Source organism: Accipiter gentilis, chromosome 7, assembly GCF_929443795.1.
Source record: "Accipiter gentilis chromosome 7, bAccGen1.1, whole genome shotgun sequence".
NCBI lineage: Eukaryota > Metazoa > Chordata > Aves > Accipitriformes > Accipitridae > Astur > Astur gentilis.
Window position 1 is genome coordinate 10391919 of NC_064886.1, and position 13513 is coordinate 10405431.

A 13513-nucleotide genomic window follows, 5' to 3' on the forward strand; every position below is an offset into this window, starting at 1 on the left:
CCCCTAAGCAAGATGGCGGCGCGGGGGGAGGGGGGCCAGCGCCTCCGGAACGTCACTTCCGCTTCTGGCCAAAATGGGCCGCTTCCGGCGGCGGGGAGATGGCCGATGAGGCGGCGCGGCGGGCGGTGGCGGAGTTGCCGCTGCTGCGGACGGTGTCGGGGCCGCGGGACCGGGAGGGCTGGGCGGCGCGGCTGAAGGAGGAGTACCGCGCCCTCATCCAGGTGCGCCGGGGCTGGCCCCGCCGGTTCGGGTCCTCCCCCGTCCCCCCCGGTTCCCGGGTTCGCTCACCCCCAACCCTCCCGTCCCGTCCCCCCAGTACGTGGAGAACAACAAGCGCGCCGACAACGACTGGTTCCGTCTGGAGTCCAACGCTGAGGGCACCCGGTGGGTGAGCGGGGCCGGACCGCGCCTCCCCCGCCCCGGGGCCGCTCCCGGTGTCCGGGGGCGGGGAGGGGGGAGCCGGGACTGAGGCGGGGCGGGGCGGGGGCCGGCCCCCCCCCCCCGGTGTGTTGCAGGTGGTTCGGGAAGTGCTGGTACGTCCACGAGCTGCTCAAGTACGAGTTCGCCATCGAGTTTGACGTAAGCGGGGAGGGGGTCGGCGGGGGGGTGGGCGCGGGGCTGAGGGGGCCCGCGGGGCCGCTGACCCCCGTCCTGTCCCGTCCCATCCCCCGCCCCAGATCCCGGTGACCTACCCCTCCACCGCCCCCGAGATCGCCATCCCCGAGCTGGACGGGAAGACGGCCAAGATGTACAGGTGGGGGGGGTGGTTCTGTGCGGCGGTGGTCCTGGGCTGGGGGGGGCCCTAGGGGGGGCTGACGGTTCCCTCCTCCCCGCAGGGGGGGCAAGATCTGCCTCAGCGACCACTTCAAGCCCCTCTGGGCCAGGAACGTCCCCAAATTTGGCTTGGCCCATCTGATGGCGCTGGGGGTGAGTTGGAGATGTCACGGGGGGGGGGGGGCGTGTGACACCGGGGGGGGTGTCACCCGCGGGGGGGGGGGGGGGGGGGTTGTGCCTGGGGGGCTGCTCACCCTCTGTCCCCACAGCTGGGCCCCTGGCTGGCTGTGGAGATCCCCGACCTCGTCACCAAAGGCATCATCCAGCACAAGGAGAAGTGAGGGGCGGTGGTGGTGGTGGCGTGGGGCTGTGCAGCCCCCCCGAAAGGTGCTGCCCCCACCCACCTCCCCCCAGCTGCTTCCCCCTGCCCCTTTGCTGCTTCTCCCCAATAAAATCTTCAGCCCTGGCCTTGCCCCTGCCTGCTGTTCTGGGGCGTCCTGCTGGGGGGATGCCCCTCGGCTCGCCCCCCCCCCCCGCTCCCAGCCCTCGGGGGTTCGGCCGCCCTACAGTAACACTTTATCGGAGGACGCTGCCACTTTAAGACCGAGTGCGGCGGCTCCTTTAAGAGCGGGCGGGCGGGCAGGACGCCGCTCGGTCTCCATAGCGACGCGGAGGCGTGTGGTGGGGGCGTGGCGCAGCTTCAGCGCAGGCGCAGTGCGGTGCTTGAGGCTATCGGGGGCGGGGCGTCGGGTGGGAGGAACAAAGATGGCGGCGGGTGCTGCGGGAGTTGTTGCCATGGCGGCCCGCGGGAGGTGCGGCGACGGCGGCGGGCGGCAGCCCCGACGCGGTGGGGGGGCACCGGGGGGGCGCGGGAGGGGGTTGGCAGGAGGGGAAGGGGCTCTGCGGGGAGGGGCGGGCAGTGAGGCCGGGGGGGGGGGCATCGGTGTGTGTCGTCGTCGTCGTCGTGTCGTGTCCCCCCCCCCCACACCCACCCCCATGGTGTTCCCCGGTACCGGGCAGGGGGTGGGCCCCGGGGGGGCCCCGGGGGGGGGCGGGGAATGGTGGCCGTAGGGTGGGGGACGGTGCCCGGGGAGAGGGGGGTGGCCAGAGCAGGAGACAGTGGCGGGGTGTCCAGGGCAGGGGACAGCGCCTGGATGGGCCATGCGGCAGGGGACAGGGCCGGGCAGGGCGGGGGTCCCCGGAGCACGGGACGGGCAGGGAGGGGAACGCAGGCCTTTGCCGTCGGCACGGCTGACCCCGCGGGGCCCTTCGCTCCGGCCGGCAAGCTGAGGGCTGGGGGCTCTCGCCGTGCCTACAGCCCCCACGGCTGCACCGCGGCCATCATCCCCCGCCGGTGCTGCACCCGCAGTGGGAACGCCATCCCTCCCTTCCTGCCTGCTGGATCCGAGCTGGCGAGGGCCCACCGGGATTGAGCCCTCCCCCCAGAGCCACTCCAGCCGCTCTCTGGGGACAGCCATCGCTGCTGAGCCTCTTCTTAGGGTGCGTCGAGTGCCGGCAGCCTCCGCGTGGGGCCTGCACCCCCCTGGTGCCGGGTGCCCCCATGGAGCAGGAACCAGGAGATGGCTGCCTCACCTCGCCTCGTTGCCTGGGCACTCTGAGCGGTGTTTCGGCAGAGCCTGGAGCGGGCGGGTGGGAGGAACCCGCTCCCGGTGGTGCCAAGCACCTGTGATTCACCTGCCGTCTCGGGGAGCGTGGCACAGCACTCGCCTCCCGCTGGTGCCATGGCAGCTGGGTGAAGGGGGCTGTGGGGTCTCACCAGGGCCACGCTGTCTCCCAGTGCCATCTGGTGACCCAGAGCATCTCTTCTTGTGCCACAGGGCCCCTGCCAATGGGACTCTCCGGCCAGCCACTCACTGCGGAGGGCTGTGAGTGGTGCTGGCGGGAGGAGGCGCGGAAAGAGAGGTGGGTGCACACCCTGGTGCCCCTGCACACCGTCCCAGTGCCGCCAGCATCAGCCCAGTCCCTCTCCCCACAGGGCTCCCCTCTCGACCGTCCCCACAATGCCCCAAGCCTCGGAGCACCGCGTCGGCCGGGCCAGGGACCACACCGTTGTCACCTCCCAGCCCAAGGCTGCTGCCAAGCTGCCCAGCGGGCACCGGGCCCTGAGCCAGGAGCGCCATGCTGCCACCCTGGCCTCCGCCGCTGCCAACGGGCTCTCCCCAGCCCCCAAGCTTCGCCTCCTGCCACCCCGGCCTGGCCCGCTGGACGACCGCGGCAAGAAGTTGGAGCTGGACCGGGGTCGGGCCTCAAAACGTGGGGAGGCTCTCCGTGGCTCGGCATGCCGGCGGGGGCCTGTTAAGGCAGACCACGCGGTGCGGGTGCCCGGCTCTCCGCAGGCGGGCACCGTGCCGGGCAGCACCTCTTTCTCCCTGCCTGCCGGGGCCTCACTGGTGGGGCGTGAAGCGGAGCGCCGGCGGAGCAACCTGGCCCGCTCCAAATCCATCAGCATTGGAGACCTGAGCCAGGGCAGCAGTGGTGGCCGTGCTGAGGACGTGGCAGCAGTGCTGAGCCGGCTGGTGCTGAGAGACTGTGGCCACCAGCTGAGCGCCAGCTCGCTGGCACTCAGGAGGAGCTCCTCTCTCCGAAGGGTCAACGTCTCCCCAGGGCTGGATGGGAAGCCCACCACCCCGCTGCTCTCTGTCCGGCCCGAGGGCTGCCCGAGGACTCGTACTGCCCCTGACACCCCATACGCCCACAGCCCCAACGTTCTGGTGCCCGGCAGCCCTGCCCTGGGCAGACCGCCGGCAGCCGGCAGGACCGAGGAGAAGACAGCAGCTGTAAGAGCCTTGGGATTTGTCCCGCTGGTGGGACAGGCCCTGACCCCCAAGTTGCACCCGGTTGGGGGGCAGCAGCTTCATTCCCATCGGGGTTGGTGACACCACTGGGGTGGCACAGTGGTACCGGTCTCACCTCTCCCTGCTGCGTTCCTCCTGGGGGACCCGTACTGCGAAAGTGTCGAGTCCCCTCGGCTCCGGGGGTGCTGGGGGCTAGCCAGTACCGTGCCCGTTTCCACATCCACCTTCTTCCCGTGGAGCAGCCAGGCCCTGTGCTCCGCTCACCCTGGGACACGTGTGCGGATTAGGTGCCCTGAAATCCTGGGGCTGGGCCTGCGCCGGTGGGGGACGGGGACACAGCTTGGCCCCCGCGGCGCATCTGGCACCAGCGGCATGAGGCATGCCCCTGGCCCCACCGGGCTGCCCTGCTCCCTGCACCGCTCTCCTGCACCTCACCAGCATGGTGCAAGGCAGGCGGGTGTGTTTGCCTCTGCTCCCCGTTCTCTGAGCACCCACTGTCCCTGAGGTGGCTCTCCCGCTAATTAATCCCCCCGAGATGAGCCTCCAGCAAGGCCCAGAATAGCTGGGGGAAATCGGATCAGCTAATGAGCTGTGGCTTAGAGAGGCAGAGGGGGCCCAGCAACGCTGGTGCCGCAGTCCCGTCCTGGCACCCGGGCAGTGCCATAGCCATGCCAGGGCTGCAGGGAGCCACGCTAGTGGAGCTGCCGCGCAAGCTGCACCGCACCCTGGTTACCAAGCGGGAGCTGCAGGGCCGTGGCACTGACATCTCTGAGTCGGTGGTCCACACGGCTGTCATGGGGCTGCTGCTCGTCAGCGGCGAGGTGAAGTCTCTGTGGCTGGGGGGCTGTCCATCTGTCTGTCCATAGGAAGCCGAGGGGCGGCTGGAGGCGTTTGTTGTGTGCGGATGGGTCTCACTCCTGTCCCTTTGTGTCCCCACAGACCCATCACACCCTGCTGCTGGGCTCAGGCCACGTCGGCCTCAGGAACCTGGGCAACACGGTAAGTGCCCGCGTCCCCCAAGCCCTCTTGTCCCTATGTCCTGGGGTACTTAAGGGACCTGGGGTCCCCCTGGGCTTGCAGTGGTTCTAACAAAGCAGTTCCCTCCTGCCGGGGCTGGCACTTCCCTGGAGATCCCCCAGCCCCTTGGGGGTCCCCGCAGTGCAGCAGGGTACGGTCAAGGGCACGAGGGACAGTGGAGGACACACCAAGGCTTGGTGGGTCCCCCCCACAGGGCGTCACCACATCCCCAACACTCTCTCGGCAGTGCTTCATGAACGCTGTGCTGCAGTGCCTGAGCAGCACCAAGCCGCTGCGGGACTACTGCCTGCGCCGGGACTTCCAGCAGGAGCAGCCCCCTGGCACCCGTGCCCCCCAGGAGCTCACCGAAGGTGGGACAGGAGCCCTCTGCAGCTAATCGCCCCTCCCAGGTCTTACATAAACCCTGCTGGCACTGACACCCGGCATGTCCCCCATCCCCACAGCCTTCGCCGATGTCATCGCTGCCCTCTGGCACCCCGACTCCTCCGAGGCTGTCAACCCTGGGCGCTTCAAGGCCATCTTTCAGAAATATGTCCCTTCTTTCACTGGATACAGGTGAGGCTTTGCCCCCCCCGCCCCAGGGGGTCCCTGGCAGCTCCCCAGCCTCCTGTGGGGCTGGGAGCAGCAGTGGGCGCGATGGGTCCATCCCTCCACAGCCAGCAGGACGCGCAGGAGTTCCTCAAGTTCTTCATGGACCGGCTGCACGTGGAGATCAACCGCAAGGGCCGCAGGACCCCCAGTATCCTCTCAGATGCCCGGCGGACCCCTGCGCTGGAGGACCCTGAGACACTGAGGTGAGGGGGAGAGGGGTCCTGGGGAGGGGGGTGATCCCTGGCCGCAGGGACGCAGCCCAACCTACCACCTTTCCCCGCAGTGATGACGAACGCGCCAACCAGATGTGGAAGCGATACCTGGAGAGGGAGGACAGCAAGATCGTGGGTGAGTGCTGCCAGGTGGGGATGACTCCCCCCAGACACCTAAACCCCTCAGGGTGCCCCTCTCCACCTGGCTTCACACCCCTCCTCACCCCCAGACCTCTTCGTGGGACAGCTGAAGAGCTGCCTCAAGTGCCAGGCGTGTGGCTATCGTTCCACCACCTTTGAGGTCTTCTGTGATCTCTCCCTGCCCATCCCAAAGGTAGGGATGGGGTGGAGCCCCCCGGCCACCCCTATCCCCCCCCAGCCACCCCCTGGCCCCTCACCTGACCCTCTACCCCTGCAGAAAAGCTTTGCCGGTGGGAAGGTCTCGCTCCATGACTGCTTCAGCCTCTTCACCAAGGAGGAGGAGCTGGACTCAGAGAATGCCCCAGTAAGAGGGTGGGGCTGGCAGCTCAGCACCCCCAGCTCAGCACCCCCAGCCCCCTCTCACCAAGGCCATGCCACCGGCAGGTCTGCGACAAGTGCCGGCAACGGACGCGGAGCACAAAGAAGCTGACCATCCAGCGCTTCCCCCGCATCCTGGTGCTCCGTATCCTTTGGGGACTGGAGGGTGGGGGACCAGGGGAGAGGGCTGGGACCCCTGGAGCTGCTAGTGCTCGTGGAGAGGGGTGGGAGGACATCCCCAGGAGCGGGGTGCCATCCCTCCAGCTGCTCGGGGTCACATTTTCCTTGACGCTGCCCAGACCTGAATCGGTTCTCCACTACCCGCTACTCCATCAAGAAGTGCTCCGTCTTCGTGGACTTCCCTCTGCAGCAGCTCAACCTGCGGGAGTTCGCCAGCGAGAAGGCGGGTGAGGCGCGTTGGGGGGCAGGTGGTGTGGGGCAGTGCCAATCCCCCAGGGCAGCGCTGAGCTTGGCCTCCCGTCACAGGCAGCCCTGTCTACAGCCTCTATGCCCTCTGCAACCACTCGGGCAGCGTCCACTACGGCCACTACACTGCCTTCTGCCGGGACCCGGCTGGCTGGCGTGTCTACAACGACTCCCGGTAGGTGCCCCCCACCCAACCCCCGCCTCGCCCGGGGCCTTGCGCCCCCCCTGCCCAGCCGGGTCGGGCACAGGCTGAGGGTGCCGCCGCAGCGTCTCGCCCATCAGCGAGAACCAGGTGCCGTCCAGCGAGGGCTACGTCCTCTTCTACGAGCTGGAGGAGCCCCCCGGCAGGAGGCCCTGAGCCGCCCTGGCCCCCCCCAGCCCCTCGAGGTGGGGGGCTGCTGCCTCCCGGGGCCCAGGCTGCAGCCCCCCAGCCCCCTGTGGCGGGATGTGGGCGGAGGGCGGGGGGCCGCAGCCCACGCTGCCCCGGGCGGGGCTTTTGTGAATAAATTTACTAAAAAAAAAAACCACACCAAAAAGCCCAAGTCCGGTGGTGTGAAGGGTTGGGGCTGGGTGCTCCGCTTGGGGATGGGGAGTGTGTGAGGGGCGGGGCTGGAGGCAGGGGGCGGGGTTATAGTCAGAGGGGCGGGGCAAGAGCGGAGGGGCAGGACTGTTGGGGGTTTAGAACCGGTGGGGTGGGTCGGCTTCAAGGGCAGGGTTTAATGCACGGGGGCGTGTCTAATGGCGGAGAGGCGGGGCTTGCCGTGTGGTCCGGGGTGGGCTTTGCGTGGGGGGCGTGGCTAGTGGCAGGTGGGGCGGGGTCTGTTACAGGAAGGGAGGGCCTAGAGCTCACGGGCGGGTAAGCTGCGGGGCCGGGGCTCATTGCTGGAGGGGCGGGGCGTAGGCCACCGCTAGCGGGACACCTCGCTGGCCGTTCCGCGCCGCGGCATGGCCCTGCCCGGCCGCCGTAGCGGGCCGGCGACTGGTCCCCGGGCCTGTCCGTCGGGGAACAGGGTCGTGCCATTGGCACGCCGCGTCGTTAGCCCCGCCCTCTCCTCACTCGCGGAGAAGGGGCGGGGCCTTCTCGGCCCGGGCGCCGGGAGAGGTGCGGGCGGGAGGGACCGGGGCCGGGGGTGTCGGTGTCCTGGCGCTCAGCACGGCCTCCCGCCCCCGCTGACCCGCCCGGCCAAGATCCCTCATGCCGCCGACCGTGGCCGTCGTAGGGGGCGGCATCAGCGGCCTGGCCGCCTGCTACCACCTGGCCCGCGGCCCCCGCCCGCCCAAGGTGAGCCCGGGCCCGAGCCCGCGGGGGCCGGGCTGTCCCCCGGGGGGGGCCGGCATCCCCAGCCGCGGTGTCCCCGGGGCGGCCGCGGTGTCCCCACGGTGACTGCGGTGTCCCCAGGTGCTGCTGCTGGAGGCCAGCGCCCGCCTGGGGGGGTGGCTGCAGAGCACCCGCACTGCCGACGGGGCCGTGTTCGAGCACGGGCCCAGGGGCATTCGCCCCGCCGGGGTGGTGGGCACCGACACCCTCCACATGGTAGGGGGGACCTGGGGCTTGGTTCGGGGTGCGGGGGCTTGGGGGAGGGGGTGTCTCGGGCAGGGTGCTGGGGTCAGGGGTCCCTGGGTGGGTGCTGGCATCTGGAGGGCCCCTCTGACAGTCCAGTTCCAGGGTGCTGGAGTTCGGGGGGGGGGGGGTGTCCCTGGGTGGGTGCTCAGGTCTGGGGGAGGGCCCCTGGGTGGGTGTTTTAGGTCCCTGGGGGCACAAGGGCTCAGGGGTCCCAGGGGTGCAGTGATCCGGAGGGACCCTGGTGCAGGGTGCAAGGGTGCCAGAGGGTCTCTGGGTGGGTGCTAGGGTCTTGCGGTGTCCCTGGGTTGGTCCAGGGTGCTGGGGGTCTGGAGGGGGTCCCTGTGTGGGTGCTGGGGCCTGGGGGTCCTTGCATGGGTGCCAGGGTCCGGTTGAGGCTGCCCCAGGGCAGGTCCTGTGGCCTCCGCCGTGCCCGTCTCCCGCCCCGTCCTGCCCATGTCTCTGCAGGTCTCCGAGCTCGGCCTGGAGGGTGACGTCCTGCCCGTCCCTGGGGACCACCCAGCTTCCAGGAATCGCTTCCTCTACACTGGCGGGGCCCTGCACAAGCTGCCCTCGGGCCTGGGGTAGGTGTCTGCCCCAGTGCCACCCCAGTGCCACCCGTGGGCCACCCTGCCCTGAGCCCTCGGTGTCCCCAGGGGCCTGCTGCGGCCAGTGCCCCCATTCTCGCGGGCGCTGCTGTGGAGCGGGGTGCGGGACCTGCTGGCGCCAGCCGGGACAGAGCCTGATGAGAGTGTGCACGCCTTCGTGCATCGCCGCTTTGGCCAGGAGGTGGGCGTCTGTGTGGGGGCGATAGTGCCAGGGACTTATCAGGGCCCAGCAGGGGCCAGGCGGGGACCAGCCTTACCCTGCCATGTCCCTGCAGGTGGCCGACATCGCCGTGGACAGCCTATGCCGGGGCGTGTTTGCCGGCGACTGCCGAGCGCTGAGCATCCGCTCCTGTTTTCCCGCACTTTTTGAGGCCGAGCGGCGCCGGCGATCCGTCCTGCTGGGGCTGGCGCTGGGCTCCGGTGAGCGCCAGGCCGGAGGGACACGGTGGGGGAACACCCCGATGCCATCACTATGGCATGAGGGAACACCGGCATTGTCACCTGCAGGAAAGGAGCGCGGGGCCGAGTCAGGGCTGAGCCAGCGGGCGCGGGCTGAGCGCTGGAGCCAGTGGTCGCTGCGGGGCGGGATGGAGAGCCTGGCCCAGGCCCTGGCAGCCTTCCTGCGCCCACGCGGTGTCGAGCTGCGCTGCCACGCGCCCCTGCACCGCCTGCGCCGCCACCCCGACGGCCGCTGGCAGGTAGGGCCCTGGTGGTGGGGGTGCCAGGACACCTGGGTTCTCTTCCCATTGCCCCCTTCCACCACTCTTCTTCCCCCCAGCTCACCCTGGCAGATGGCACTGTGATGGCCGACTATGTGGTCAGCGCCCTTCCGGCTGCAGGTAGGGGTTGGGGTGCCCAGATGCCGGGGTTCCTGCGGGGCAGGGGAGAGGAGGACAGCATTATCCCCCCCCATGATGTCCCCTCTCCTCCCAGCCCTGGCTGAGGTGCTGCCTGCTGAGACGGAGCCACTGGCACAGGAGCTGCGGCACATCCCGGCCGTGTCAGTGGCTGTGGTAAACCTGCAGTATGAGGGTGTCACGTTGCCCGTTACGGTGAGAGCGGTGCCCACAGGTGTCCCCTGGTGCCCAAGGGTGTCCCCAGTACCCACAGGTAACCCCATCCCACTCCTGCCCAGGGCTTCGGGCACTTGGTGCCCTCCTCCGAGGACGCCTCCCTCCTGGGCATTGTCTACGACTCGGTGGCCTTCCCCCAGCACAACAGCACAGGGGCCGCCTCGGTGCGGTTGACGGTGAGCAGCTGGGGATGGAGTGGGGGGGACAGGGATGATCTGGGTGGGGCTAACGGTGCCACCAGTGCTGTATAGGTGATGCTGGGAGGCGCCTGGTTCGGGCAGAGCTTTGGGGACCCAGTGGCGGTGGCACCGGCATTGCTGCTGCAGCGGGCACAGGTGGCCGTGCGGGAGCAGCTGGGCCTGGAGCCTGCCCCGACCCGCTCTATCGTCAAGGTGCACCAGGTGGGTGATGGCACTGCAGGGCAGCAGGGCCTAGGGGGGTCCTGGGGGGGTCCCACAGGGCTCACCGGCTGCTCCCCCCTGTCCCCCAGGCCTGCATCCCCCAGTACACGCTGGGCCACTGGCAGCGCATAGGTAAGAGGGGGCCGGGTCCTGGGGGTTCCCCGGCCCCCGCAGAGGTGCCCACTGCCCACCCCCATCCTCGCAGAGCGCATCAACCGCTTCCTGGCAGAGCAGCGGCTGCCCCTCAGCCTCATCGGGGCCTCCTACACCGGCGTCTCCGTCAACGACTGCATCGCCAGTGCCAAAGTGGCCGTTGGGCAGCTGCTGGGGCAGCTGCGCTGAGCCCCAGTGTCCCTGCGTCCCCTCCTGGCACACAGCAGCTCCACGGCAGTAGGACAAAGTGTTTTTTTAATTGAAAAACCCTTATAAAGGTCCAGGGAGCAGCTCATAAATAGAATAAATAACCGCGCACCGGTAGCGCAGCCTGCAACCATCTTCAGGCACCCATAGCCAGCAGGGAGACTGAGTCAGGCGAGCCCCTGGGGTCCCAGCTCACCCTGACCCTGGCTCTCCCTGCACCCCTTTCCAGGGCTGACCCCTAGTACCAGGCACCGGCCCCACGGCCAGCAGCTCTCTGGGCAGTTGCCCCCATGGCTTGCTGCTCCCCCCAGTCTCTCCACCAAAGCCACAGCACAACCAGCCCAGCAGCAGCTCCCCAACCCCACAAATGATGGGGATCCCTTCCCAGCGCCAGGTTGTGGCGAACAGAGTCCATCTGGGGCCCACAGTGGCCAGCAGCTAGCGGGTGCCTTGAGGCAGGCTCTGATTGTCCCCACGGGCAGGCAGCATCCCCTCCTCCTGTGTTACAGCCACACCAGTGCTGCTTCCCAGGTGGGCATCACCCTCCCCAGCAGCCTCAGGGCTGTGCTGTGTGATCCCCGGTGCCGGCGGGGGGCTGGCGCTGCCCTGGGTGCCATTACCTTCCAGTGGCTGCTGTGCGGTGGCTGTCGGCAGCCGGGGGGACAAGGACAGGCCCTGGTCCCCCCAGCCCGCAGCATCCTGGGGCAGCTTGCGCAGCATCTCCTCCCGGAAGAGGCTGGTGCTGCTGCGGTACCTCTGCCCCTCGTGGCCCGGCACTGGCCCCCTGCGGCCCCGGCCGGCGCGGGGGTCTGTCCCGATGTCCACCGTGAGGTTGGTGTAGAGGGGTTGGAGGTGCTTGGCCAGCAGTGTGTAGGTGAGGGAGTTCATCCCATCCTGCGTCCACATCCGCTGTGTGCGGATCAGTAGGTCAAACCTGGAAGGGACAAGGGAAGGGGAGCATCATTGCTGAGCCCCCCACTGGCCCCCCACACACACCTCGCCAGCCCCCTGACCTGTGGGGGTTCTCTTCATTGCCTTTGTCACTCTTGTGCTTCACCATCTTGTAGTGGCCGATGGAGATGGGTGGGCGGGCAATCTTCATGCCAGCCAGGCGCACCCTGCGGACGAGCCACTGCGTCACCCGAAGGTGCCAGGGCGTGGGAACGCTGCCTGTGTCCCCCCCCCAGTGCGGTGGCAATGGCCTCCGTGTGCTCTTCCTGCACAGCAACGGTGTCCCAGGGCCTGGCGACCAGCCAGTGCCTCCCAGCAGGTCACAAACACGGGGGACAGTGAGACCAGCAGGTCCTTGTGGCATCCTACCTGGTGGCGATGTCATCGTCCTCACCGCCCCAGCCCCAGTACTCGTTGGGGAAGCCATTGATCTTCATGTACTGGTCAGGGGTGAGAGCTGAGACCCCCCCAAAGTACTGGGGGTATGGCAGGCTGCAAGAGCGGGGGCAGACACTGAGCCAGGGCCAGGGCTGGTCCCCTCACTCCCAGCTCACTCCCAGCCGCAGTCACCCACCTATATCCGAATTTATTCATGGCGATGGAGACGTGTTTGGGGTTCCAGGGGTCGCAGATGTAGAGGTTGTGGTCATTCTCAGGGATGAGGTCAACATCATGGAGGAAGAGGCAGTCCCACTCCTCGTCCTTCAGAGCCTCCTTCACCCCCACATTCAGCAGCTTGGCCCGGTTGAAAGTGGAGTTGCCCGCCTGTGGGGAGAGGGGGCTGGCAGCAGCGGCCCTTGGCACAAGCCCGGCAAAGCCGCTGGCGCCTGCCGGACTCACCTGGTGCACGACATAGATGCCGTACTGGAGCTGCTGACGCTGCAGGAAGGGGTGCAGGTAGTAGAGCAGGTGGCCCAGGTGGGTCTCACGGTTGCGGTGGGGGATGATGATGGCGGTGCGGGACCGGGACTCACAGGTGGAGGGTTGGTACCGGCCGCCCTCCCGCACTGCCGGGTTCTTCGCCTGGATCTGCTCCAGCGTGTGCACCCGGCTGAAGCTCACTGTCAGTGGGCCGACTGCATGGGGGAGGCAGGGGGCTGGCGTGGGGTGGCGGGGACAGCACCCACGAGGGGGAGCACAGATCCCCGGGGCCGCTCCCCCCTGCCCCAAACCTCGGGAGCCTCCCCAGACAGGCCCTGCCTGCCCGGCTGGTCAGTCTGGGCTGGCAGCTGCAGGGCCGGTTCTTCCCCCAGGACGGGGCGGGGGGGGGGGGGGGGGGGGGGGGGGTTGGGGACGGGACACGGTTCTTTCCCCGGGGCGGTTGTTTTCCCTGGGGGGAGCACTTTCCCCAGGGCGGGGGGGGGGGGGGGCGCTCCTTCCCCGAGCAGGGGCCGGTTCTTCCCCCCGGGGCGGGGTGGCCAGTCCCTGCCCCGACAGCTCCCGGGACACTCCCCTCCACGGCCGCTTTCGCGGCTCCACCGCGGGCAGGGCCGGGCATAACCCTCCCCTCCCCCGCGCCCGGGCGGGGCTGCGGGCGGCGGCCCCGCACTCACCGAGGAAGGGCGATCGCTCGGGGCAGAAGGGCAGGGGCTGCGCGGGGTCGGGGTGGACGGGCTGGCGGGGCAGGAGCCGGCTGAGGTTGGCGTAGACGTCGTGGGTGCGGGAGTAGTCGAAGACGGGTCCGGCGGCGCGGCCGAAGAGGGAGGTGAGGTTGCGGAACCCCCCCAGGGAGAAGTAGGCGACGAAGGCGAACTGGCAGCCGACCAGCAGGGCCAGCGTGCAGGGCCGCTCCAGCAGCCGCCGCAGCATGGCGGGGCCCGGCCCGGACCACCGGGGGCCCGGATCACCGGGGGCGGCTGGGGGCGTCGAGGGGGCCGGGCCGCATCGCAGGGCGCTGCGGAGAAGGGGAAGGGTCAGGCCCGCGGCGGGGGGAGCTCCGGACGCCGCGGACCCCCCCGCCCGGACCCCGCCCCGGTACCTGCGGGCGGCGGGAACGCCTCAGTGCCGCCCGGCCGCCGCCGCCATCTTGGAAGGGGGAAAGAGAGAGCGAGCGCGCGGGGTGGGCCGTGGTGACGGGAGGGGGCGGAGCCTCCCTGACGTGACAGGTGTTAAAGGGGCCGTCCGGGAGCACGTCCCGTGTCCCCTCCCCGGTGGCCGTTCCGGCGGGCGGGGTCAGAGGGCGG

The 13513-nt window shown here is 69.6% G+C and overlaps 4 protein-coding genes across 7 annotated transcripts; 3 read left to right on the forward strand and 1 right to left on the reverse strand.

Annotated features, from left to right (window-relative positions):
- The first annotated feature begins 73 nt into the window (after nucleotides 1-73).
- Nucleotides 74-1390, forward strand: UFC1 (ubiquitin-fold modifier conjugating enzyme 1). Of its 2 annotated transcripts, XM_049805672.1 has the most exons (6): nucleotides 74-221; nucleotides 317-384; nucleotides 516-579; nucleotides 678-754; nucleotides 837-927; nucleotides 1044-1234. In XM_049805672.1, exons 1-6 carry the CDS (start codon nucleotides 99-101, stop codon nucleotides 1113-1115), a joined length of 495 nt encoding a protein of 164 aa, XP_049661629.1. In that variant the 5' UTR covers nucleotides 74-98; the 3' UTR covers nucleotides 1116-1234. The 2 variants fall into 2 exon arrangements, with proteins under 2 accessions (XP_049661629.1, XP_049661628.1); XM_049805671.1 differs by lacking the exon at nucleotides 678-754 and having other exon boundaries at nucleotides 1044-1390.
- Nucleotides 1391-1478: 88 nt separating this feature from the next.
- On the forward strand, nucleotides 1479-6885 carry USP21 (ubiquitin specific peptidase 21). Of its 2 annotated transcripts, XM_049805665.1 has the most exons (14): nucleotides 1479-1586; nucleotides 2613-2697; nucleotides 2771-3572; nucleotides 4530-4589; nucleotides 4855-4978; nucleotides 5072-5183; nucleotides 5285-5422; nucleotides 5503-5567; nucleotides 5662-5765; nucleotides 5850-5936; nucleotides 6017-6095; nucleotides 6250-6357; nucleotides 6437-6551; nucleotides 6644-6885. In XM_049805665.1, exons 2-14 carry the CDS (start codon nucleotides 2624-2626, stop codon nucleotides 6732-6734), a joined length of 1959 nt encoding a protein of 652 aa, XP_049661622.1. In that variant the 5' UTR covers nucleotides 1479-1586; nucleotides 2613-2623; the 3' UTR covers nucleotides 6735-6885. The 2 variants fall into 2 exon arrangements, with proteins under 2 accessions (XP_049661622.1, XP_049661623.1); XM_049805666.1 differs by lacking the exon at nucleotides 2613-2697 and having other exon boundaries at nucleotides 1511-1586.
- A 536-nt stretch (nucleotides 6886-7421) lies between these two features.
- PPOX (protoporphyrinogen oxidase) lies at nucleotides 7422-10421 on the forward strand. The gene is made up of 12 exons (XM_049805669.1): nucleotides 7422-7658; nucleotides 7776-7910; nucleotides 8406-8521; nucleotides 8594-8726; nucleotides 8821-8965; nucleotides 9053-9243; nucleotides 9324-9384; nucleotides 9479-9597; nucleotides 9681-9794; nucleotides 9870-10019; nucleotides 10109-10151; nucleotides 10225-10421. The coding sequence occupies exons 1-12, from the start codon at nucleotides 7572-7574 to the stop codon at nucleotides 10359-10361; spliced, it is 1431 nt and encodes a 476-aa protein (XP_049661626.1). The 5' UTR covers nucleotides 7422-7571; the 3' UTR covers nucleotides 10362-10421.
- Nucleotides 10410-13447, reverse strand: B4GALT3 (beta-1,4-galactosyltransferase 3). 2 transcript variants are annotated; one of them, XM_049805668.1, is made up of 7 exons: nucleotides 13309-13443; nucleotides 12884-13224; nucleotides 12171-12406; nucleotides 11905-12095; nucleotides 11700-11822; nucleotides 11393-11497; nucleotides 10410-11313 (listed from the first exon to the last, which is right to left on the reverse strand). In XM_049805668.1, the coding sequence occupies exons 2-7, from the start codon at nucleotides 13137-13139 to the stop codon at nucleotides 10818-10820; spliced, it is 1407 nt and encodes a 468-aa protein (XP_049661625.1). In that variant the 5' UTR covers nucleotides 13140-13224; nucleotides 13309-13443; the 3' UTR covers nucleotides 10410-10817. The 2 variants fall into 2 exon arrangements, with proteins under 2 accessions (XP_049661625.1, XP_049661624.1); XM_049805667.1 differs by having other exon boundaries at nucleotides 11905-12406; nucleotides 13309-13447.
- Between the last annotated feature and the right edge of the window lie 66 nt (nucleotides 13448-13513).